This window comes from Entelurus aequoreus, linkage group LG01, assembly GCF_033978785.1.
Source record: "Entelurus aequoreus isolate RoL-2023_Sb linkage group LG01, RoL_Eaeq_v1.1, whole genome shotgun sequence".
In the NCBI taxonomy this organism is placed as follows: Eukaryota; Metazoa; Chordata; class Actinopteri; order Syngnathiformes; family Syngnathidae; genus Entelurus; species Entelurus aequoreus.
Window position 1 is genome coordinate 37349721 of NC_084731.1, and position 26465 is coordinate 37376185.

General features: G+C 44.2%; 1 protein-coding gene across 1 annotated transcript in view; it reads right to left on the minus strand.

Moving 5' to 3' along the window:
* Positions 1-3575: 3575 nt before the first annotated feature.
* epha2a (eph receptor A2 a) overlaps positions 3576-26465 on the minus strand; it is a 28548-nt gene continuing 5658 nt past the window's right edge. The window contains exons 3-17 of the mRNA XM_062049469.1: positions 23417-24050; positions 14764-14919; positions 14345-14677; positions 14091-14218; positions 13849-14026; positions 13666-13768; positions 13515-13564; positions 13281-13406; positions 13012-13197; positions 12881-12942; positions 12561-12770; positions 11868-12017; positions 11570-11763; positions 4275-4430; positions 3576-4195 (exon numbers count right to left, since the gene is read on the minus strand). Of these exons, the coding sequence (XP_061905453.1) occupies positions 4087-4195; positions 4275-4430; positions 11570-11763; positions 11868-12017; positions 12561-12770; positions 12881-12942; positions 13012-13197; positions 13281-13406; positions 13515-13564; positions 13666-13768; positions 13849-14026; positions 14091-14218; positions 14345-14677; positions 14764-14919; positions 23417-24050 (2775 nt within the window). The 3' untranslated portion in view covers positions 3576-4086. The remainder of the gene's footprint in view (positions 4196-4274; positions 4431-11569; positions 11764-11867; positions 12018-12560; positions 12771-12880; positions 12943-13011; positions 13198-13280; positions 13407-13514; positions 13565-13665; positions 13769-13848; positions 14027-14090; positions 14219-14344; positions 14678-14763; positions 14920-23416; positions 24051-26465) is intronic.

Genomic DNA, 26465 nt, shown 5'->3' on the forward strand with positions numbered 1-26465 from the left:
GTTTTCGCCTTGCATAGGAGAGTTTTAACTTGCACTTACAGATGTAGCGACCAACTGTAGTTACTGACAGTGGGTTTCTGAAGTGTTCCTGAGCCCATGTGGTGATATCCTTTACACACTGATGTCGCTTGTTGATGCAGTACAGCCTGAGGGATCGAAGGTCACGGGCTTAGCTGCTTACGTGCAGTGATTTCTCCAGATTCTCTGAACCCTTTGATGATATTACGGACCGTAGATGGTGAAATCCCTAAATTCCTTGCAATAGCTGGTTGAGAAAGGTTTTTCTTAAACTGTTCAACAATTTGCTCACGCATTTGTTGACAAAGTGGTGACCCTCGCCCCATCCTTGTTTGTGAATGACTGAGCATTTCATGGAATCTACTTCTATACCCAATCATGGCACCCACCTGTTCCCAATTTGCCTGTTCACCTGTGGGATGTTCCAAATAAGTGTTTGATGAGCATTCCTCAACTTTATCAGTATTTATTTCCACCTTTCCCAACTTCTTTGTCACGTGTTGCTGGCATCAAATTCCAAAGTTAATGATTATTTGCAAAAAAAATAATGTATCAGTTTGAACATCAAATATGTTGTCTTTTGTAGCATATTCAACTGAAAATGGGTTGAAAATGATTTGCAAATCATTGTATTCCGTTTATATTTACATCTAACACAATTTCCCAACTCATATGGAAACGGGGTTTGTACATAGTGAAATGATAAGAGTGACCTGTAGACTGCAATATGACACAAGTAAACAACACCAACATTTGATATGTGTAACAGGGTCATGTAAATAATGTATTTTATAATATTGTATTATTGTTATATTACACAAAATGTGTAAGTTACATGTAAATAAAAAGGTTGTTTGGTGTTTTGTCAATGTGGAACCATTGTCTCGTTGTCCCTCCTCCTGCAATAATTACTGTGACACCTGTCTTTTTATATGCGTTGGACACGCCTTCCTACTTCCCTTTCGTCCACGATAACGGGAGAATTAGGCGTCCACGCGACGACAGAAAAAGTGCATTTGTCTCGTTAAGAACTTCAAGTTCACTTTCTTGTTTTGTACTATTATATTTGTGTCGGGGCTCGACGATGGCAGAAATATATTGACAACTATTGTATTCTTTGTATAATCAGTAAAGTGGAGCTGAGCAGCAACCCATGGTGTCGGTCGTGTTAATTCATTCTACACACAACGCAGAGGAAAAGACCACCGGTTACATATGTTCCATTGAAAATATAGAACATATACAACTTTGGTAAGCTAGGAAGCCGCACCGCTTGATGTGCTTCAACATACGAGTATTATTATGGTGTGTGTATAAGGTAAGACATATTATCTGGTGTTTTGTTTCGCAATATTATGCAAAAGCAACTTTTCTTACCTTCTGGTACCTGCTGACCTGTATTTGGGATCTGCATAAATCCTGAAAAATTGCGCGCGTCCGCCTTTCTAGTCCGTGCCGACTCGTAGTTGATAAGCTTCTTATTTTTCTCTACCTTCTTGTTATGGGACATTCATCCATGCCATTTCTAATATAAAGTAGTGTAAAGTTCTTACATATAGCTGTCAGTAAACTCGCCATAAAAGCGCTAAAACATACCGGTGTAGTGAGTTTACATTATTCACCCAAGGAACTTTAGTTATTAGAGAGTTCCGGTCGGACGTTTTTTCACGGGGTACATTTCCGGCGTTGCTGCTCCGTTATTGATTTAAGAAAAGTCTGAATGTCATTAAAACAGTTAGCTCCATCTTTTGACACTTCTTCCACTCCCGTCCTTGCACGCTACACCACTACAACAAAGATGACGGGGAGAAGACGCTGTCGAAGGTGAGCCACGTAAATAAGACCGCCCACAAAACGGCGCATCCGGAAGGGACTGTCAGAAAGCGGCTTGAAGATTATCTATAAAACATAATCTATGCAATATTTTGACCAAAGAACCACCATTACATGTTATGTAGACCACAACGAAGTGCTTTCCATTTAGAAAAAAATAAATAAATAAAATGACTCCTTTAATGTGCCCTATAATCTGTTATATATGAAAAAATAAATAAATAAACCATTCATCGGCAGTGCACCTTATAATCCGGTGCGTCTTATGGTCCGGAAAATAAAGTAGGTGTATTCATGCACACTGCATGCCTCGGTGTAATTTAGAAGACATTCCATTCATTGTCAAAGTGCAGCGTCAACGTGTTTGAGTGTCTAATTGTCTTTATGCAACACACCTTGCACAATCACACGTTTGGAGCGAACTTTTGTAAAAAATATGTAACTTTATTGGCATTATGTGTCATTAAGCATCTGTCATGTTTCCTGCTTCCGCAGTAAGAGAGGTGTAGGAGTGTCTGTGGGCGTGGCTTTGTGGCTGAGAGGCGTCGGTTTGGTGGAATATTGACGTCCTGTAAATATTCATCTTTACACTTGGCGAGAGATTTAGCTTTCACATTTAGATTTAAATTGAACATTTAGTGCTCACATTTACCATTTAGCGCTCACATTTAGATTTAGCATTTAGGTTTAAATTTACACAGATCTATATTTAAGATTTAGATTTAACATTTAGGTTTAGATTTAACATTTAGTTTTATTTAGAGTCAACATTTGATTTAAACTTAAATGTGATGAAAATGAGTTAAATCTGAGAAATATATCTGCTGTGACTGAACTCTTACATTCGGCATTAGTCCCCCCCCCCCTAACAATTCAAAGCTGAATGACTAAAAGCACTTAAACATGAAGTGACATATTCCCTACCAATGAAAAGAAGACAAGAATGCATCCCAACGGGGTTTTAAAGCTCATGAAAGGTGGCGACCGTGAGGAACATAGTTTGATGTTGTCATTGTTTGGAATTGTCAAATAATAATAAGCAGGTGTTTCCTCCCTGCAGCATCACAGTGCATACAAATATGGGTTGGAGTATTTCTGCAAGCCTTTGCACGTCTGACATTCAAACCTACGTGCTAATTTGCTCCTCAGTGACCCATGAACATTAATATAGCTGTCATATTATATCACACAGGATTTGCTTCATACAAGGGCTTAGTCTTAAAATGGTAATCTAAATATGATATACAGTAGATCACTACAAAGTGTACATTCTACAATATATACTGTAAGTTGGTTTTGAGGATAATTGTATGAACCTAGGCCAGGTTGTGCTTTTGTGTTTTGTTAACATGATTAAAAAATGTGTTTTTTTGCCACCAAGACTGATTTGGACACATGTCAAGTGCATTGTTTTAATGTACTGTTATCCTGACATGTTATGTAATCATACTTTCCCCATGAATACATAACAAGTGTCAGCTTTGCCTTTAAAAAAAGGCAAAACTGATTTTGGGCATTTTTAATGGCCAAAAAAACCCAGATTATGTTCAATGTTATTGAAAAGATCTGAAAAAATTAAGCTTGTTACTTTTTAATTACACGTCAATGCTTTAATGTTTTTTTATTACAGCATTATCACGTTCATTGTAGACTGTCTAACGCACCGCGGGTCAAAGTTTAAAAGTATTCAAGGTTGTTTAAGAGCCTTTAATAAGATTATCTTTTAAATCCTTAAATTCCTGCTAATAATGCTGCAGTAGGTCAAACATAGTAAAACTACAAGCACAGTATTGTTCCCTCCTCTGTGGCAGCAACCATATATCTGCAAGTGTACCTAATGTTGTGTCATTGAGTGTATGAAGATCCAGCAATCATAACTCTTGACTTTATTTACCACCTTTTCTCGTAACAAATAGCATAAATATCAAAGAAAATAAATATTAAATAAACATTTATGGCGGTATTAAGACATAATGTAAATTCAAAAAAGGATCCTGTGATTCTTTACCCTGAGTGGAAGCGCGGTTCCAAAGTTCCAGAGATCATAAAAATGAGCTGTTAATGACAAAGCGCATAATTCAGTCCAACACAAGCTTGTGTGACGATGACGATGGTTTTAAAGTACGTTAGTGTTTTCAGTCTTGTTCCTGTGTTCAGCCAGGAGGAGATTGAGGCTCCAGGTTTAGTCCTCATAAGGCTTCAGTGCACGTCCGTGTTGGACCCACGCTCAGCGCGTCACACTGCAAACACGCTCAGAGGGCCGCTCTCGTCTTTCAGGCCGAGGATGCTGTAAGCGATTCTCTTCATGTGACCCGGCAAGCGGACGCCAATATTCCTGATGTCTCTGCAACGGGGGAGGAAGAAGCCGCCGCGTGAGCTACGAGAAATGAAATACACACGTTTTCTGTGTGGCGTGCACTTACTCATGCCTCAAGGTGAGCACCTGCTCCATGCTGGTGATGCCCGCGCGGGCAAAGCTTTCATTGTACTGGCTCATCTTGATGGAGTCCAGCCACTCGGGAACGGATCGGAACATAGTGCCGTCACAGCCGCTGGTGCTGGGCAGGCGGATGGATACGCTGCACGAGGACAGCAGTGGACATTCATTACTCTTGTAGTCCTTCAAACAGATCTTATTTGGACAACACCTCACTGCTTAAGCCTCTCTGAAGATAAGTGATGATAACTTTCACATTTCAACCCATACGGTACCAATTACCGCAACCTTGAATTCGATACCAGTACCCAACGATACCAATTTTCTGTACTTTTTTGTGTTCATGTGATAATCGATAATAATCTGTCTATTGATATTTTAATGACTCCGGCTTCCTCCAAATACATGCACCTGGGGATAAGTTGATTGGCAACACTAAATTTGCCCTAGTGTGTGAAAGTTAGTGTGAAGCAGGTGTACCTCGCCTTCCGCCCGAATGCAGCTGGGATAGACTCCAGCACCCCCGCAAGAGGGACAAGCGGTAGCAAATGGATGGATGGATGAATCTAACAGTAAACTGATAACTGTGCTATGTTGACCTGTATTTTGTTTTCTTCTTACACTGCAAGTATGCATTCATTCCAGTTTGTTGTAGGTGTGTTGCAGCACTAAAGAAGTAGTCTTTTAAGTTGAATGTACTAACATTTTGTTGAGTCCTAAAACGTGTTTATAGTGTAAGTGTTGTACTTATTACACACCCACTGTTTGATTGTGACTTGCATCTTAGTTGCCGATTCGATTCAAAATCTTTTTTTTCTCGATTAAACGCGATTCTCGATTCAAAAACGATATTTTCCCGATTCAAAACGATTCTCTATTCATTCAATACATAGGATTTCAGCAGGATCTACCCCAGTCTGCTGACATGCAAGCAGAGTAGTAGATATTTGTAAAGCTTTTATCAGAATAGTTTTATTGCTATTGTTTGAGAACGGGTTCACAAACTAGGAATTTTTCTTGGTGCAAACGTGCGACATAAAACACATATAACACATATTTGGTATAAAAAGAGCTGTGACTGAGCTATCAGATCAGATAGACTTAGAAGGGATTCAAGGAATTCAAGGAGCTGCTGTTAGGAGTTATTGTTCATTTGCCTGATGGCCGAGGGGAAAAAACTGTTCAGGTGGCGGGAGGTGTGGGTCTGGATGGAGCGTAGTCTCCTGCCTGAGGGGAGAGGGGAGAATAGTGTGTGTCCAGGGTGAGAAGAGTCAGCTGTGATCCGACCCACACGCCTCCTGGTCCTGGAGGAGAACAAGTCCTGGAGGGATGGGAGCTTGCAGCCAATCACCTTCTCAGCAGCACGTACGATGCGCTGCAGTCTATTCTTATCCTGGACTGTGGCGCCGGGGAACCACACTGTGATGGAGGAGGTCAGGATGGACTCTATGATAGCTGAGTAAAACTGCACCAGCATCTCGGTCGGCACCTTAAGTTTCCTCAGCTGCCGCAGGAAGTACATCCTCTGCTGGGCCTTCTTGATGAGGGAGCTGATGGTCAGCTCCCACTTGAGGTCCTGGGTGATGATGGTGCCCAAGAAACGGAAGGAGTCCACAATGGGGACGGGGGTGGGAGAGTCAATCAGGGTGAGGGGGGATGGTGGGGCTGTGACTTTCCTGAAGTCCATGATCATCTCCACTGTTTTCTGGGCGTTCAGCTCCAGGTTGTTGAGGCTGCACCAGGACGTCAGCCGGTCCACCTCTCTCCTGTAGGCGGACTCATCGCCATTCGAGATGAGCCCGATGAGGGTGGTGTCAGCCGCAAACTTGAGCAGTTTTACGGATTGGTGACTGGAGGTGCAGCAGTTTGTATACAGGGAGAAGAGCCAGGGGGAGAGTACACAGCCCTGAGGAGTATCAGTGTTTGTGGTTCGACTGTCCGAGACAATCTTCCCCAGCCGTACGTGCTGTCTTCGGTCTGTCAGGAAGTCATTAATCCAACTGCAGAGGGAGTCGGGCACGCTGAGCTGGTAGAGCTTGTCTCGTAGCAGTCCAGGGAGGATGGTGTTGAAGGCAGAGCTGAAGTCCACAAACAGGATCCTAGCGTAGGTTCCTGGGGAGTCCAGATGCTCCAGGATAAAGTGGAGGGCCAGGTTCACTGCATCATCCACAGACCTGTTGGCTCTGTAGGCGAACAGCAGTGGGTCCAGGAGGGGGGGCAGGACCAAGCGCTCAAAGGACTTCATGACCACAGACGTCAGCGCGACCGGCCTGTAGTCGTTTAGTCCTGTGATCCGTGCTTTCTTGGGGACAGGGACAATGGTAGAGGTCTTAAAGCAGGACGGCACGCGGCATAGCTCCAGAGAGGTGTTAAAAATGTCAGTGAAGACAGGAGCCAGCTGGTCCGCACAGTGTCTGAGAGTGGAGGGGGAGACACCATCCGGCCCTTCCGCGTATTCAGCTTCAAGAACTGCCGGCGTACATCCTCTTCTTTAATGGAGAGGGTCTTTACAGTCTTATGATGTTTTTGGAGTCCTGTGATGTCATTGGAGTCCTTTGAGTCCTTTAACTCCTTTAATGATGTGCTGGCATTGGTGGGGAGGGTGATGGTGGGGGGAGCATGGCTTTGATGAGCTGAAGGCCGTTCATGACGACAGTAATGTATGTTGAGGCCCTGAGCGAGAGTCCGGTCATTCAGGGCCTGGGGGGTTTTGGGCTTATAGTTCGTAAGGGCCCTTAGACCTCTCCAAACTGCCGCAGAATCATTGGAGCGGAACTGTTCCTATAGACGGTTGGAGTACACAGATTTAGCTTTCTCCACTTCCCTGGTGAAGTGGTACTTCGCTTCTCTGTATGTACTTCGGTCCCCGCTTCTCCACGCAGCCTCCTTCTTCTTGCGCAGCTGTCGGAGCTTGGGTGTGAACCAGGGCTTGTCGTTGTTATAACAAACCCTGGTGCGCGTTGGAATGATGCGCGCCTCATTGAACTGTATGTATGAGGTCACAGTGTCCGTATATTCGTCCAGATTGTTCGTGGCCGCACCAATTGCCTCCCAGTCTGTCGTTTCCCAACAAGCACGCAACTCGTCCATAGACTCGGCGGTGAAACACTTAATGTTCCTCATAACAGGTTTAGCCAGTTTCAGTCTCTGTCTGTATGAAGGGATTAAGTGCACCATCACGTGATCTGATAGTCCAAGAGCAGCGCGCGGGACTGCATGAAAAGCCTTGCCCAATGTAGTGTAGCAGTGATCCAGCGTGTTCTCCTCTCTGGTCGGGCATTTAATAAAGGACAATGTTTTATCAACTGATTGCAATAATGTACATTTGTTTTAACTAATAAATGAACCAAAAATATGACTTATTTTATTTTTGTGAAAATATTGGACACAGTGTGTTGTCAAGCTTATGAGATGCGATGCAAGTGTAAGCCACTGTGACACTATTGTTCTTTTTTTTATTTTTTTTTATAAATGTCTAATGATAATGTCAATGAGGGATTTTTAATCACCGCTATGTTGAAATTGTAACTAATATTGATACTGTTGTTGATAATATAAATTTTTGTTTCACTACTTTTGGTTTGTTCTGTGTCGTGTTTGTGTCGCCTCTCAATTGCTCTGTTTGTTGCAGTTCTGAGTGTTGCTGGGTCGGGTTTGGTTTTGGAATTGGATTGCATTGTTATGGTATTGCTGTGTATTGTTTTGTTGGATTGATTAATAAAAATTAAAAAAAAATTTAAAAAAAAAAAAAAAGATTAAAAAAAAATGAGAATCGATTCTGAATCGCACAATGTGAGAATCGCGATTCGAATTCGAATCAATTTTTTCCCACACCCCTAGTGGTTACCGTACCACAGTTTGAGAATCACTGATTTAGAGGCATTTCACCATGAATACGCTTGTTAGCCTGCCAATTGTTTGAGTTTGCAACAACTGATTGGAAAAATGCTCCTGTTTGTTTGATTTTACGTAAATCGGTACCCGGTAGTAACTAGAAATGTACCAAATTCGGCACCCATTCCTATTGAGTACATTTTGTGAATTCTTTAGTTTGAAGACACTTTTAAAAATGTAATTCTTCTACCTAACCTAAAATAGCAAAGCCACACCAAAAGTGTCACACTTGTTCCTCGTGACCAAAAATTAAAGTTAAAGTTAAAGTACCAATGATTGTCACACACACACTAGGTGTGGCGAAATGTGTCCTCTGCATTTGACCCATCACCCTTGATCACCCCCTGGGAGGTGAGGGGAGCAATGGGCAGCGGCGTTGGCCGCACCCGGGAATCATTTTTGGTGATTTAACCCCCAATTCCAACCCTTGATGCTGAGTGCCAAGCAGGGAGGTAATGGGTCCCATTTTTATAGTCTTTGGTATGACTCTGCCGGGGTTTGAACTCACGACCTACCGATCTCAGGGCGGAAACTCTAACCACTAGACCACTGATTAAAGGCCTACTGAAACCCACTACTACCGACCACGCAGTCTGATAGATTATATATCAATGATGAAATCTTAACATTGCAACACATGCCAATACGGCCGGGTTAACTTATAAAGTGCAATTTTAAATTTCCCGCTAAACTTCCGGTTGAAAACGTCTAGGTATGATGACGTATGCGCATGACGTCAATCGTTGAAACGGAAGTATTCGGACACATTTTATCCAATACAAAAAGCTCGGTTTTCATCGCAAAATTCCACAGTTTTCTGGACATCTGTGTTGGTGAATCTTTTGCAATTTGTTTAATGAACAATGAAAACTGCAAAGAAGAAAGCTGTAGGTTGGATCGGTGTATTAGCGGCTGGTTGCAGCAACACAACCAGGAGGACTTTGACTTGGATAGCAGACGCGCTATCCGACGCTAGCCGCCAAACGCATTGATGATCGGGTGAAGTCCTTCATCGCTCCGTCGATCGCTGGAACGCAGGTGAGCACGGGTGTTGATGAGGGCTGGCTGGCGTAGGTGGATAGCTAATGTTTCTAGCATAGCTCTGTGAGGTCCCGTTGCTAAGTTAGCTTCAATGGCGTCGTTAGCAACAGCATTGTTAAGCTTCGCCAGGTTGGAAAGCATTAACCGTGTAGTTACAGGTCCATGGTTTAATAGTACTGTTGATTTTCTGTCTATCCTTCCAGTCAGGGGTTTATTTCTTTTGTTTCTATCTGCAGTTAAGCCCGATGCTATCACGTTAGCTCCGTAGCTAAAGTGCTTCGCCGATGTATTGTCGTGGGGATAAAAGTCACTGTAAATGTCCATTTCGCGTTCTCGACACTCATTTTCAAGAGGATATAAATAATCTTTGTAATAATTTGTCAAATGCAATGTACCATTTTTATGCAGACGACACCATTATTTATTGCTGTTCAACCTCCATCACTCAGGCTTTTGAGTTTTTACAAGCTGCTTTTGATGTCATCCAGGCTCGCTTATTTGATCTTAAATTGGTTTTAAATACAGATAAAAGCAAGGTAATGGTTTTCTCTCATTCAAGGGTGCTACTGGAAAATATTCCAAATATTGTAACATCAAATGGAAACCCTATAGAGCAGGTCTTAAATTACAAGTACTTGGGTTTTACTCTTGATCAGGAGCTTTCATTTAAAGCCCATATTAACAACTTGGTCTCTAAGCTTAGGGTAAAGCTTGGTTTCTTTTTTAGAAATAAAAACTGCTTCTCTCTTAAAGTCAGAAAGAAATTGGTGACAGCAACTATCTTGCCTGTAATTGATTATGGAGACGTGCTTTATTTTAGTGCTTCATCTAAATGCCTCCAGTCCTTGGACACTGTTTTTCATTCAGCACTAAGATTTGTTACTGGCTGTCGTAGTCTCACCCACCATTGTCAACTGTATATGAAGTCAGACTTATCTTCATTGAGTGCACGCAGATACACACATTGGCTGACTTTAATTTATAAGGCTCTTTTAGGTTTAATACCTCCATACTTGTGTACTCTGTTACAAAGAAAAAGCAGCTCTTACGCATTACGTTCTAACAATTTGTATGTTTTAACTGTTCCTCATGTACGGACTGAATTTGGCAAAAGAGCTTTTGGCATTGCTGCCCCTATGGCATGGAATGAATTGCAGACGAAACTGAAACTTACAGAACTACTTCCATTTGGAGCCTTCCGTTCTGTCCTGAGGGACAGACAGCGAGAGACGTTTGCACAGTGCCTGTGTTTTTAAAGATGTAAATCTCTGTTGTTTTACACTTCTCTTATGTATTTTAAAATGTATGTCTTAATGTATTTATTTTGAAACTGCTCTGTGACATGTGCTGTTGACCTCTTGGCCAGGTCACCCTTGTGAAAGAGATCTTGATCTCAATGGGTTTTCTTATCTGGTTAAATAAAGGTTCTACATAGTATCCGAGGTGGTTTAAAATACAAATCCGTGATCCACAATAGAAAAAGGAGAGAGTGTGGAATCCAATGAGCCAGCTTGTACCTAAGTTACGGTCAGAGCGAAAAAAGATGCGTCCTGCATTGCACTCTAGTCCTTCACTCTCACGTTTCTCATCCACAAATCTTTCATCCTGGCTCAAATTAATTGGGTAATCGTCGCTTTCTCTGTCCGAATCGCTCTCGCTGCTGGTGTAAACAATGGGGAAATGTGAGGAGCCTTTCAACCTATGACGTCACGCTACTTCCGGTACAGGCAAGGCTTTTTTTATCGGCGACCAAAAGTTGTGAACTTTATCGTCAATGTTCTCTACTAAATCCTTTCAGCAAAAATATGGCAATATCGCGAAATGATCAAGTATGACACATAGAATGGATCTGCTATCCCCGTTTAAATAAAACAATTTAATTTCAGTAGGCCTTTAAATGTCATGTTTGATCCCACATTTATCTGAACATAAACAAGTGCAAATTTTTGTTACCATTTCTGTTCGGACTACTACCTGATGGTGCCACTCGCTCCCATTTAAGCATGCAGCAACATTTTTTTTGTGTTTTCTGCTTTGCTGCCAAATTGCTTAATGTGTCAATATTCATGTTTGTACACACAATGTGTTTGTATTCTTTTATCAATAAAATAGGTTGACTATTTTTATTGAATACATTTCACTGTTGTAGCTGACGTTTGTGTTTGGTGTTGATGTTTTGTCTGCCTCACCTTCTTGTGCTTGTTTTAAGGCTCTTTATAAATTAAAGGCCAGAATGTTTACAATTTTAAGGGTTAAAATATAATTGGCATTTGATCCTAGTATTAAAAAAGGAACGCAGCTGACAAATGTTGGATAGTTAGTTGAAAAGCACAGTGACTGACGTACCGTGGGTCGAAATCTGCGATGGTGGTCAAAGATTCAGGACTCTGCAGCAGTTTGTCCAGGATGTTGACGATGTCGGAGAAGCGTGGTCTTGTGGCGCGGTCGTGCTGCCAACACTGGAGCATGAGCTGGTAGATGGCAGAGGGGCAGTCCATGGGCGCGGGCAGCCTGAAGGCCTCGTTGATGGCGGTCATGACCTGTTAATCATGACATCACAGCTTAGATGGATGAATCACTGTCGAGCTGCTGTCTGACGTCACAAGTCTGCAGCGTCAGACTTTGGCGAGGTGACAAAGACTACCTCATGGTTGCTCATGTCCCAGTAGGGTCTCTCTCCAAACGCCATCACTTCCCACATGACGATGCCAAAGCTCCACACGTCGCTTGCCGACGTAAACTTTCTGTACGCGATGGCTTCAGGGGCTGTCCATCGGATGGGAATTTTACCTCCCTGATGGAAAAGCCACTGTGAGTCATTTTTAAATTCACAAAACACTAAAAGTCATGCAAAAGTGACATTTCCATAATATTGCAACACTAATATGTGTTTTTTGAACTCCAAACATGATCAATATCTATCATCGCCGTCACTTTTGTGTGATGAGGCGTTCAAATCCTCGCTTTACAACTTGCATCTTTTCAGGATGACGCCATGAAGTAAAAACCTCTTCTCATTGACATGATGCCACCTTTGACCTGCCCCTAGCTGGATGAGCCCACCCACCACTTTGTAAAAAACAGGCTTGCACAAGCGTTCTACAGTCTAAAGTGGATCAAGTAAACAATAGTCCTTCTAGGAGACACACACTCTGTCAGAGTCAAACACAGCTCATTAGCCTTAAAGCTACACACGCACACACGCACACACACACACACAGGGATTACTAAAAGCACCTTGAAACAGTCTAAAGTTCTAACACTTGCAAATCATTATGGTGGGATTTATTTTAAATAGAAAGTCCACTAAAGAGCTTCAAGAGGAGCACTGACTCACTCTGGTTGTGTAGGTCCCCTCGGAGTCGTCCTCCAGGACACGTGACAGACCAAAGTCTGACACCTTACACTCCAGGTCGCTGTTGACCAGAACGTTCCTGGCTGCCAGGTCTCGGTGCACGTAGTTCATGTCTGAGAGGTACTTCATACCCGCAGATATTCCACGCAACATTCCTGCTAGCTGGTAGGTGGGAATCTCTCCATCACGGCCCTGTGGGGTTCAAAAACACGTCCGCCATGAAAAACATCTTTGGTCAGATCATTATGTACCCCAGCAGAACCTGATACAAATGTTATGCTCTAGCATTAGCTTGTGTGTACCTTCAGGTAGATGTCCAAAGCTCCGTTCTCCATGTACTCTGTCACGATCATGGTGTGCTTGACTGTAAAGCCAAAGAAAAAGTTCAGTAAAATGCTTCAAGACTTTCTTTGCTGCTGTTTCCCAGACTGACATTTGGTGACGACTCCCTCCAGGCGGATGATGTTGGGGTGTGAGAACTGTCCCATTATGCTGGCCTCGCTCAGGAAGTCCTGTCTCTGCTTTTCCGAGTAGCCCGGCTTGAGGGTCTTGATGGCCACCGCCACCTCGCCTCGCCCGGACGTCTTCATCGTGCCTCGGAACACCTCCCCAAACTCGCCTGCTAGCAAGAACACAAGAGGAGGATGACTTTCGTGGCCTCGGCGAGCTTGGAAAGAAAGCTAAGCGACCACAAAAACTTGCCTACGCCGATGACTTTTAGTTTGCTGACGGCATTTGGATCGATCTCTGTCACAAACTTCTGGATGGCGATGTTGGGATCCTCGTACATATGAGGATCAACGTACGTCTTCAGAGGCTTCAACTGATCTGAAATACAACACGGTACTATTACCTTTACGACACTATACTGCAGTATTAGACTTTGTAAGGGGTGTATTACAAATGGCAGTTAATATTACTAGTATGAGTTTGTACCTGATGAAAAGTAAGGATCCTCGGGTCCTCTGTGGTGAGACCTCAGCCTCCTAATATAAGGAAAATAATATTTAGTAAGGTAGCAGCAGGATATTTAAAAATTAGTAGATGTATTTGGAAAATTAGTACTACAGTACTAACTAAGAGCAACCTTTTGCGCAGCAGCAGGACGACGACCACGACCAGCAGAATGAGGGCAAGTCCTGCCACAGACCCCATCACCATTGTGGAAGAGTTCTGGGTCTGCGACTCGGCTGTGAAGAAGAAAATTAAAAGTCGTTCAATGAGACGACATAAAAGTATTTGACTTGATTGGCAGGACTGACAGCGCTACCTAATGGCGAGGTGTGGAACTCGTACTCCGCGCTGTAGCTCCCGACGCCGCCTTCTGGACCGAGCGCCTGCACCCTGAACATGTACGTGCTGTCCGGTGTCAGGTCGTTGATGTGCACCGAGCTCTTGTCCAGAATCAAGACTGTGTAGGAGGTTACGTCACGCTCTCCATCTCCGTCCTTCACAAACAGAAGCGATGAGATCATCTTCCAGAAGGTTGAACATGACAAGTGCCGGTCTTACCTTTTTGCGGTACATCAGCTCGTAGCGTTGACTGACGTGGGCGGGAGGTCTGCGAGACAAAGCCCAGGACAGAGACAAGCTGGTGGGACTGCGATCATCCACGTGGATCGAGGTAACCTTTGGGGGGTCTAAGGTCATTGGTGGGTAAGGAGCAGTTAGTGATTCATCTCTACACACGTTTCAGCTTTAGTATTCCTTGCATGGAAACATTATTTCTTAGTGAACTCAGCTGCTGAGTCCGATTATGAGCTCACCAGTGTAGTCCAGAGCAGTGGTGATGGTGGCAGTGGGCCTCAAGGTGCTGTACTGGGACACTCCACTGTGCACCTCCACGGTGAAGGTGTAGTTGAGATGAGAGTCCAGGTCGCTGACTATGACCGCGGTGTCCTGCAGGTCGGTGGGACCAGGCTCAAAGCGGATCTTCTCGCCGCAAGGGGCGCATGAGGCCCTGTCGCACTGCTGGCACCGCACGCTGTAGCTCAGGTCGCTACGCCCTCCGCTCAGCAATGGTGCACTCCAGGACAACTGGAGCCTGCCGTCTGCTGACAGGGTGGTGCAGGTCAGGTCACGAGGAGCACTGGGTGGAGCTTTAGGAAGAAATGGATGACAGGGGAGTTAGTCTGAACGGCTCGAGGTAGCAACTGCTAATGTTATCAGCGAGTGCATTTTTTACCGGAGCAGGCAGATGTCGGCAGGTCTGACGGCGAGCGGAAGAAACCGTCCTCACAATGGCAGAGGGTGGCCCCGGCTGCAGATGGCTTGGTGTTGTCAGGACACACCTGACAAAGCTCTGTGCTCACAGACGGTTTGAAGTAGCCCGGCTTGCATTCTGTGTCAAAGAGACAAAAGAAGGTGTTAGCTTGAATTCGGAATAAATGAGGGCAAAAAGAGGAAACAATGCGGCTGTGTGTGTAATGTTAGTTCTTTCAGCCAACAGGAAGCTTTTGTTGTGGGTAACCTATAATCACTGGCTCTTTGTATGCCCAGGAATGAAGAGGGATTTCCTTCACGATGTGCCTCCACTTGCCTTTTCCACCTGAAGGCTTGCTCTCAGGTCACACATGAAATCCATCAGGCGATGTGAGCTCTGGCAGATAACCTGAGTGTTTTTGCCAAAGGAAACGCCACATCAGACACTGGTGGCATGCTGTGGTGGACATCTTCGCTTTAGCGAAAAGCCAGCAGCCTTTCCGGGCCGTGAGAGGTTAGAGAAGGTGGCGACTGGACATAAAGCAGGCATGCACGGACGCTTCCTCTCTTTCCGCTTTCTTTCCACTCACAGCAAACGATGACACGTATGCTAGAAGAGTTTCAGGAAGAGGAAACGCAATTGGAGCCCAGTGTGACTTTTAGTGTGCATGGAAACATGCATACTTTCTCATCACAGTCAAATAAGAAATTCTCTTCTCCATTCGTGAAGCCTCCACTGGTTGCCTCCTAAGCATCTGTCCATCCAGCAGTGCACTATCACATCATTGTAAGGAGTATTGATCATTGAGCTAGACACCCTGTAGTCCATTGATCAACCTATACGTATATATGCATACTATAAAGTGTTACCGTGGCGACACAAAAGGAGCAGGCAGAATCAAGATGAATAGAAAGACTTAAAGGGGATGTGAGGAAAAGGGCTGAAGTGGGGCACCAACAGAAGTTCTCTCTGGGGAGTCACTGGGTGGGTGTGGGGGTCTCTCTGCATAAGAAAAGGGGGCCAGCCCATTTTAATCTTGAGCTGCAGTGCCAGGACCTCTGTCACGTAGCACAGAAAGTCCAGCTCCATTCATCTATTGTGTGGCGGTCTGGACAGAGTGGAGCCATAAACATGTTGCATTGCTCGTAAAAGAGCGCCATGTGTGCCACGCGTGAACAACATTCTGAATGTGGAGTTGAGTTGTGTCCTTACAGCAATGTCTGCACGGAAAGCTTCATTCCTTAAACTTGTTTTCACCAGTTGACGTACGTTTAAGCTTCTAATTGTCCCGCACTCCTTTTGACCACGGCACACAAGTGAAAAGGACTCGAGTTCCGCATCGTTGCATCTGTTAATTGAATCTTTCGTTGGCTGTGTCACTCTATTGTTCTAACGAAGGGAACAGGGATTAGGCCGCTGGTTGCGTGTGTTAACAACCGGATGAAAGAGCACAGGGAAGCAAAGCGAGCCAAGTAACAGCTGTCCTGTTGCTCCACTAATCCTCTTGACTAAATTACACTCCACACCTAACTAAGCGGCCATGGACCTAACCGCCTTCCCAGCGCCAACTGCAGCGTCCGACAACCTGCTTATTTGTGTCAGTCAGCATTCCTCCTCTGCTTGCCCGCTTCCTGTTCCCACGACAGTTGGGCTCTTCAGTGAAGACACATGCAGACCGTAAGTCACCGGGAAGATCACTTTCCCTGACACCTAAAGCCTGGAATGAAGTGGTGGCGTTACAGTAGTGAAACAAAGGCCGGCAGTGTTTTCATTCCCAATACCAGGTCAAACGCCAAGCCCTGAAATCTTTTTAATCCCTCAGAAATATTTGCTGTCTTCCTCTCAACTATTCATGCACAACGTGTGTTTCCGGAGCTCAGCTCAGAGTTTGTCAGTGGTCAAGAGAGAACATTCCTCTGCCAGAACTTCCTCCACGCTTTTAGTAGAAGAACCCCTCCCTCTGTGAAATGCTTTTCATCGCCCGTCAGTGCTCTGAATGATCACATGGAGGAATGGAGAGTGCGCCAGTCAAGGTGACTGGAAAGAGCAGGAGTCATAAACCACAGGCTGACTCAAGAGAGGCGTGCCAGCCCCATCCCTGTAATCTGTGGTTCCGGTTGCCTTGGCGACCAACGCAAACAAATGCTATGCGAGGAGAAGCGGCGGCGTTCAGGTAGTCACTCTGACAAACTCACATGGCCTTTCCTTAGTCAATCAGAGCAGCAAGGTGACGCCAGGGTGAAGGAATTCCTTTCAGAAATCCCCGCACAGTACCGTGCCCTTCCTCCCTCCTTCCTCTTCTCCCTTCTGTCCTCCCACACTTCCTCCACAGAGCTCACACATACACCACACCCTGGCATGCCAAAGAAAGGCCATTTTCCACCCTCACAGCAAAAACACATACAGTAGCAACACCACAGTTATGTATTTTATTCTTACACTTCTGTTTGTTTTTATATAGAATAAGATGGTGCTCCCTTCCCTCAGGGACAACAAACTTCAAAAAAATGTATTCACATCCAAACTGCAATTTTTATTTATCCTGGTTCTAAATCGACTCATAATTTTTTGAGAATCGATTTAAAAAAAGAAATATATAATTATTTTTTTTGCAAAACATTTTTTACGGATACGTTTTTGGATTAAACACATTAAACAATTATTATTGTCATTATTATTATTTTTGATACTTTGATGCTTTTACACATTTTTAGTTTTCCTTTTTTTAGTATTGTATTTAATTAACATTGTATTTGAATGTCTTCTCAAATGGTTGGTAAATTTCTATCCTAAGTATGATATAGCTGGGATTGGGTTGGAGTTGAGGTTGCTCAATTTTTTTTATAAGATTGATTAACATTCTGTGATTTTTGTAAATAAAATGTAAAAAAAAACATTTTTTAGGACAACACTGCATGTATACAGTAAGTCATACGTCAGCAGCGAAGAGGAGCTTTTGCAACCGGCAACCTGTTTTGAAAACGTTTTATTATAATTTATACCCCAAATAATTATTATCAGAATCTTGTTATTCCGAATCGAATACCTCAATCAGAATCTAAATGTTAGGGGCCCAAAAAGATTCCCACCTCTACTATCTATACTCTTTTGAATCATTTAGTTTGTGCCCTTAAAGGCCCCCTGTGACCAGGGAAGTATTCCCTGAAATTGTATACATAAAAAATTAGCTAACAATGATTTTGAAAAAATACAAATATCAATCTAATTACTTTAGTATCGATCATATAATGATACTACCCTTGGTATCAACACTACCGATATATGGATTGATCTAATCTCCCCTTATGTGTAGCCTGTTAATATCTGCTTACTTTCTGCTGTAACACTCTTAACACACACTTATTTATTCTGTTATTTCAAGCTAGCTTAGAGCCTTTCAGTATTTGTCTGATTCATTATTATTATTATAATATATATGACAATATTTTCATTTTGTAGTGTTGGAATACCAGTGGTAAAATACAGCCTGCCTCTATGGATGCTACAATTTTGCTGTGTGACGCTCGTGCTGGAACAGAAACGAGCCTTCTCCAAATTGTTCCCACAAAGTTTGAAGCATACAATTGTCCAAAATGTCTTTGCTAAGAAGATGGATTAAGATTGAGGGGAAACTGAAGAGTGATTATAGTGTGACTCACTACTTGCATCCATATAAATTAAATGTAGGTGCTAAAATCTACTTTGAATCTTTGCCAGGTTTTTCTATTGCTTTTTTCTCATTCGAGTAGCTCTTTCATCTTCACAGAGAACTTGGACAATCGTACTTCTTCCCGTAAAAGTACAACATACTAAAAGTAGATGTGGTATGATGCAGCGTACATCTCTGTGGGCTGTGCTCGGCCACATCGAGTCCATAAAACAGCAACACAGTCTCTTAACGGCCAAACGGAAGCAAATGTAACTGAAGCAACAGTAACTGAAGAGACTGTAAGTGAGGTAACTGTAACTGAAGTAACTAACTGAAATACATGTGAATGAAGCAACTGTGACTAAAGTACATGTCACTAAAGTAACTGACTGAAGTAAATTACCATGAATTGATTAACGTGGACCCCGACTTAAACAAGTTGAAAAACGTATTTGGGTGTTACCATTTAGTGGTCAATTGTACGGAATATGTACTGTACTGTGCAATCTACTTTGTGTGTGTGTGCAGAAAACATCGCACAGGGCGATGTGATGCGTCTAGTGCAGTAGCCTTGGAGTAGTAGTACCTGTAGTTAGTGCATGCTGCATGCCGCTTTTGCTTGCTATGCTGCATGCTGCTTCTGCCTGATACTCATTGCTTTCAGCTAGTGCCGCCGGCTAGCCCTCTGTCTCAGAGGGCGAAAAGAGGAGCCGAGTGCATAAGCCTCCTCAGCCGGTACATAGCCTCTCCATTGTCAAGACTCGTACATGCCTCCTCGTGGCCACACACGGTAACTGGAACCTCGCGGTTCCAGGCTAAGTTGTACGGGATCTCGGAGCAGCAGGGGGCCCCAGAGACGGGGCATGCAGGCCCACCGGTGTGTGGACATGCCCTGGTGCCCAGTCAACCCCTGTCCCAGCTATGGGTAAATAACCCCAGCTATGGGCGAATAGTTAAAACCGCCTCAACGGTGGACCAGGCGGAAGATGGCGGCAGCGGAATGCACCACAACGGCTGGGAAGGCGGATGAAGGCTGCAGCAAAGACGGGTCCCCAGTCGTCTTGGTCTCCATGCCACTGGACCCTGGCCCGCTCAATGCCAAGGACTGTGTGGTGGCTGACCGTGCACCAGTCTCCCCACATTAAAAGATTCCACGCATAGGCGTCCTCCATATAGGGAATCCACCCTAACATCCCGGATTAAGTCCTATGGCGACCAGCGAATGGCGACGGGGGTAGGATTGTGAGATCTGGAAGCCTCCAGTCAAAAACTGGCACATAAGGCGGTGGGTGCAAGATTCAGTCGCTGGGCTCTTGGAATGAGGCAGAAAGAGCCCTTCGGCAGCTACACTCACGACTGAGCAGTCCTCTTTAGGATCCACTCTGCTCACCCCACCTGGGGAAGGGGCTAGAAAAGGTGCCCTAAAAATAGCCTGCCTCTAACCTCCCGACTGGACTACCGCATCCAGAGGGATCACCATATGCGGTCGAAAAACACGAAATATGAATTTTGGAGCGTGGAATGTACGCACAATGATGGATAATACGGCCAGCGACAGACCAGAGAGGAGAACTGCGATCATTGCCAGGGAACTGCAGAGATGCCGGATAGACATAGCTGCACTTTCCGAAACCCGACGTGCAGACGAAGGACAACTGAAGGAGGAAAAGGGTGGCTACACTTTCTTCTGGAAAGGAAAAGCCTCTGATGAGCCCAGAATCCATGGGGTTGGATTTGCCATCAGAAACCAGCTTGTTAGTCACCTCTCTGAACTTCCCGTGGGGATTAGTGAACGTCTCATGACTGTCCGTCTGGTGCTCACCAACAACCAGATGGCAACAGTTATCAGCGCCTATGCCCCTACTTTAGACTCTGAAGACGAAGTAAAAGAGACCTTCTACGCCTGCTTAGATGAGACACTGTCTAGGATCCCAAAGGAGGATAAGATTATTCTCCTAGGTGACTTTAATGCCAGGGTCGGCCGGGACCAACACCTCTGGAAGGGCACTATAGGGAAGGAAGGCATCGGGAACATCAACTCCAATGGAATCCTGCTTCTCAGCAAATGTTCATTGCACAACCTCACAATTACCAACACTCTCTTCCGCCAGAAAAACAAACTGAAGGCATCTTGGAGGCATCCTCGATCCAAACAATGGCATCTCATTGACTATGTCATTGTGCGAGCCAGGGACCGTTGTGATGTGAACATCACAAGGGCCATGTTGGACACAGATGCCTGTTGGACAGATCACCGCCTCATTCGCTCCACAATGTCCATCAGACTTAAGAGGAAAAGGAGGGTTCAAAAGAAGCAGATCCGGCCAAGGCTGAACCTCGAAGGCCTGAATGAAACTGCCACCCAGCAGCAACTTCAGACATCCCTTGAGGAAAGCCTCCAGCAGGAATACCCTGATAACATCGAAGAACACTGGAACCTGCTCAAATCAACCATCCTCGTTACCTGTAAAACCACCCTTGGGTACAAGTCCAGAAAACACCAGGACTGGTTTGATGAGAACGACACAGAGATAGAACAGCTCATCTCCAAAAAACGGAGTGCCTTTCACACCTGGCAGAATGATGTGACCTGTAAAGCCAAAAGAATAGCTCACTCGAGAGCCAAGGCAGATGTTCAGAGCCGGGTAAGGGAGCTTAAGAACTCCTGGTGGACTGAAAGGGCTCTGGAGATCCAGAGACTAGCAGACTCAGGGGACACCAGAGGCTTTTTTAGTGCTACCAAGGCTGTCTATGGGCCAATTTACCGCGGCCTAAACCCCCTGCGCTCAAAGGATGGGCAGCAGCTGCTAAAGGACAATGAGTCCATTAATGCCCGATGGAAGGAGCACTTTCAGGAACTCCTCAATCGTGACAGCACAGCTGAACCAGACATCACCAACCACATCCCCCAGAGTCCCATCAGGGAAGATATGGGGGAACCCCCCACCATAACAGAGGTTCAAGATGCCATCAGGAGTCTAAGGAACAACAAGGCTGCCGGACCAGATGGGATCCCAGCGGAGATCCTAAAGGAAGGTGGAAGAGAGCTCCTGTATCAAATCCACACCCTACTTCTCAAGGTCTGGGAAAAAGAAGAACTCCCCTCAGAGCTCAGGAACGCTCTTATTGTGACCATATTCAAGAAGGGGGACAAGGCTGACTGTGGAAACTACAGGGGCATCTCACTCCTGTCAACAACTGGCAAAATCTTAGCTCGTGTCCTTGCAAATCGATTGCTACCACTATCTGAGGAAGCACTCCCAGAATCACAGTGTGGCTTTCGCCCAGCTAGAGGCACAGCCGACATGATTTTTACAGCCCGCCAACTCCAGGAAAAATGTCGTGAACAAAGACAGCCTTTGTACATGGCCTTCATAGACCTGACAAAGGCCTTTGACACGGTAGACCGTCAGGCTCTGTGGAGTGTGCTGTCGAGGTGCGGCTGCCACGATAAATTTATCAGAATAGTGAGGCTTCTACATGATGGCATGGCAGCCACAGTGCTCAGCAACAGCGGCTCCGAGTCTGAGCCTTTCACTGTGGAGACGGGTGTCAAGCAAGGGTGTATCATAGCTCCCACCCTGTTTGCCATCTTTATTGGTGCTATACTGCACCTCATTGGCAAAGAGTTGCCACAGGGGATCCCCATCCTGTATAGAACCGATGGCAGGCTCTTTAACCTTAACAGGTTCAAAGCCAAGAGCAAAGTTAGAAACACCACTATCATGGAGCTTCAGTACGCGGACGACAACGCCATCGCAGCACACTCAGCAGAAGAACTTCAGGGTATCTTGAATGCCTTTGCTAAGGCATACAGAGCCCTGGGCCTTGCCCTCAACATCAAGAAGACCCAGGTCCTACATCAACCTCCACCCAACCAGCCAACTAATCAGCCCGCCATAAACGTGGACAACACCCCCCTTGAAAACGTTGACCACTTCCCATACCTCGGCAGCATCCTCTCCTCCAAAGCGGACATTGACTCAGAGGTCAACCATCGCCTGAGCTGTGCCAGTGGAGCCTATGCCAGACTCAGGAGGAGAGTCTTTGAGGACCGGGATCTAAGGGCTCAAACAAAGCTCCTGGTCTACAGAGCTGTTGTCATCCCCACCCTGCTGTATGGGGCAGAGTCATGGACTACTTACAGTAGGCACCTGAGAGCCCTGGAACAACATCACCAGCGATCCCTACGGAGGATTTTGAGGATCAGTTGGGAGGACAGACGCACCAACATCAGCGTCTTGGAGGAGGCCAACATGCCCAGCATCACCACCACAATTATGCAGCACCAACTCCGCTGGACAGGTCACGTCATCCGCATGTCCAACACACGTCTTCCCAAACAAGTCCTTTACTCCCAGTTGAAGGAAGGTCAGCATGCCCCTGGTGGGCAAAAGAAACGTTTCAAGGATAACATCAAGACCAGCTTAAAGCATTTCCACATCCCCATGAACAACTGGGAGGAAATAGCACTGGACAGGCCTCGCTGGAAGAAATCCGTACAAGAAGGTTCAGCACTCTATGAGATGGAACTCCGCCGTATCACAGACACAAAGCGACAACACCGCAAGGAAAGACAGAAGAAGGCTCCCCCCCCATCAACCACTCCCATTTTCCCCTGCCCACATTGCACCAAAATATGTGGATCACGGATTGGCCTACACAGCCATCTACGGATCCACAAATAGACGACCCTACGGAGGACAGTCATACTCGTTTCGAGTGACCGCCGATGATGATGAGACTAATAAAAGTTTCAATCAATCAATCAAAATGTAACTGAAGCAACTGTAACTGCTGCCAACCAAAATGAAGCCAAACAGGTCTGTTCCATGTCTGAGCATGATTTACTAGCAGGGTGTCAGACAAACAAAGCAGACATGATAATAATAAACATTCCTCCTCCGCACACGTTATTCACAGCTATCGCGAACAGCGGTTCTGTCTTATCCTACATGACTGACAGCATGTCAGAGTGCTTCTTACCTTGGCACGAGTCCCCGGTGGTTTCATAGCCCGCCAGACATTGGCACTGTCTCACCGGAACCACCCATTCACCCTCTGCCGTGCAGTAGATGCGTGGGGTGGACCCACTCACTGCGTTCTCCACGCAGGCACCCTCTACCTCGCTGAGAGCGTCTGCCACCGTCTCTGGGAAGGCTGCCAGGCTCTTCACGGTGGATGGGCAGGTCTTGTAGTACACGCGGACGGAGAGGATTCCTACGCACGCACCCATGTCCTGAAAGGCCAGGTAGAAGCCTTTCCTGGACAAGGGTCCCACCGTCTTGGTCTCTGTGTTAACCTTTAGCACACCGCGTGTGACCTCATCCGGAGCGATGGTGGCCACTTTGCGGAACTGCCCTTTGCGGAAGTTGGTCCCCACGTCGGCGTCCACCTCAGAGATGAAAAGGTTGAAGGTCTCTTTGCAAGACACGGAAGTACCGTCAATGGTGTTGCAGTCCCGCACGATGAAGCGCAGCTCCACAGAGACGCGCGCAGTGCCCGGGCGCCGCTGGATGAAAGTTGTGCGCAGCCAGTTCTCTTGCTCCGTGGAGTCTATGCTGCATACGCTGTAGGTATAGAACAGGGATCCGTTCACCACCGTCTGCATAATCTCCCACTGGAAGACAGAGGGACATTGTCAACTTTGAGAGGTCACGACAACAAAACGAAGACATTTTTTTCCTCAGTTTTGTTGCTTTCAAGAAGCAGACACCTCGTCCTTGGCGCTGAGTGAGCAGCCCATAAAGCACAGTTTTTACACACGAGGATTATTGGCCTGGACATGTGCTGCTCTCCGCGTGTGTGTGTGAGTCTACGTGTGTGGGTTTCCACAAACACACTGTGTGTGACGCACACACAAATCCAACAATCACTACTGTGGATACACCAACTAACATTTGTGGCTGTTGATTGCGCTTTATAGTTGCTGCCGCGCTGCAATTAAAGACTTTTAAGAGATAGGGAAGCAATGACTGGTAGTAAGATGAAAAGACTTCTTTCTCAGCATTGAAATGGAACTACTTTTTTACGGGAATAATGGGACACATTTAACTAGCTTGAATTAAAGATAGAAAATGAAGCGTAGTACAGTGTTATTATTACTTAAGTTGCAGGCTATGGTGCAGTAAAGTAGAATATTATTACTTTGGTTTACTTAAGTAGTAATATGTTCCAAAAAGTCTAAAGAAAACCGAAACACACGAAAACCAAAGTATTTTTTCCCATGAATTAATTTGTTCCAGACAACCAAAATATATACATATAAATAATATAATATCGACAAAATATCAAACAATAAAATGATGAATAAACTGTTGAAATTAACATTTAACATCACTTTGATATTTTTGAAAGCTTGTAGGGAAAAAAGTACAGAGACTAGTAGGGATGTGAATCTTACAATAACTCACAATTAATTTCTATTCTGATACTTGGGGTGATGATTCAATTCAAAATCGATTCTCGATTCATGGCAATTCTTGGATATATATTATTTGGTATATAAGTAACAATAAAACCTTTTCAAAACAGGTTACAAAAGCTCCTCTTGGCTGCTGACATATGACATACAGTATACACGCAGCGAGTAAATGCCAAGATGGCCTAAAAAAAACGTTTTACAAAATGGGCGAAGGAAGGAGGGATAACTATATCTGAGGAAGAATGGAGAATAATATGGAAATATCAATGGACTTGTACCAGCTCACCCAAGTGGAGGGAGTTTGGCTGGAAAAGTTTGATCAGATTTTTTATTACACCTTCTCAGAAGTCTCACTAGGATAACAACTCCCCTGCCTGTTGGAGAAATTGTGGGAATTCAAATGCAAACCACTACCATGTTTTCTGGGACTACTCCACCATAAAGGACTATTGGAAAGAGATACACCAAGCTCTACAGGATATTTTCAAACGTGAAATACCCTTTGAAAGTAAAACTTTGTTTTTTGGACATGTACCTCAGGACTGGCTGACGAAAGATAAACACTTAATGAATATCCTACTGGTGGCTTGTAAAAAGACCATTACTAGGAAATGGATATCCCAGGAGAGCCCAACTTTGAAGCAATGGATGGAAACAACAATGGACATATATAAAATGGAGAAGATAACTGCCTTTATTAATTATAAATTGGAGAAATTTACTTCATACTGAGAAAACTGGGTCAACTATGTCACGCCCCATAAGCCTGACTTTAATTTTTCGAATTAGTGATTGTACTGCTTAAAAAAAAAGGATTACTCCCTATATGTGTATATGTATGTATATATATATATATATATATATATATATATATATATATATATATATATATATATATATATATATATATATATATATATATATATATATATATATATATATATACATATATGTATATATATATATATATATATGTATGTGTGTGTATATATAGGGATGATGTTTGATAAGAAATTATCGAGTTCGAGCCTATTATCGAATCCTCTTATCGAACCGATTCCTTATCGATTCTCTTATCAAGTCCAGATAGGTTGTTGTATATGGAAAAAAACACACAATATTTGGTTTAACAAAAGCTCACTTTTATTATATAAGAAAAAAATAAAATCTAATAAATAAATAAATATTGACTGTTAAGCCCCCCCCCCCCCCCAAAAAAAAATAAAATAAAATAAATACATATTGACTGTTGTTACCCAAAGTATATTAAGTGGGATTTTTAAGTAAAACAAATATATACAGTAACACAAAAACAACCTGTCTCTGTGATCACTATATGTGTATAAATAATACTATAGTGTTAAATAAAACCAGTTCCTTGGGCACAAAACTGAAAATAATACAGCTCTCCAAAAAGTGCACTTCTGCTGCTATTTGACATAACTGTTTGTTATGATGCTTTGACATTTTTGCACTTTATTTCTTTATTGAAAAAAAATTCTATGAAGAGAAAAAATGTTTGCAAGTGGTTACAATGCTAAAAAAGGAAAAGTTAAAGCTAAAAAAAGAAATACATTTTATTGAGTAACATTATTTCTTTATAAGGGGAAA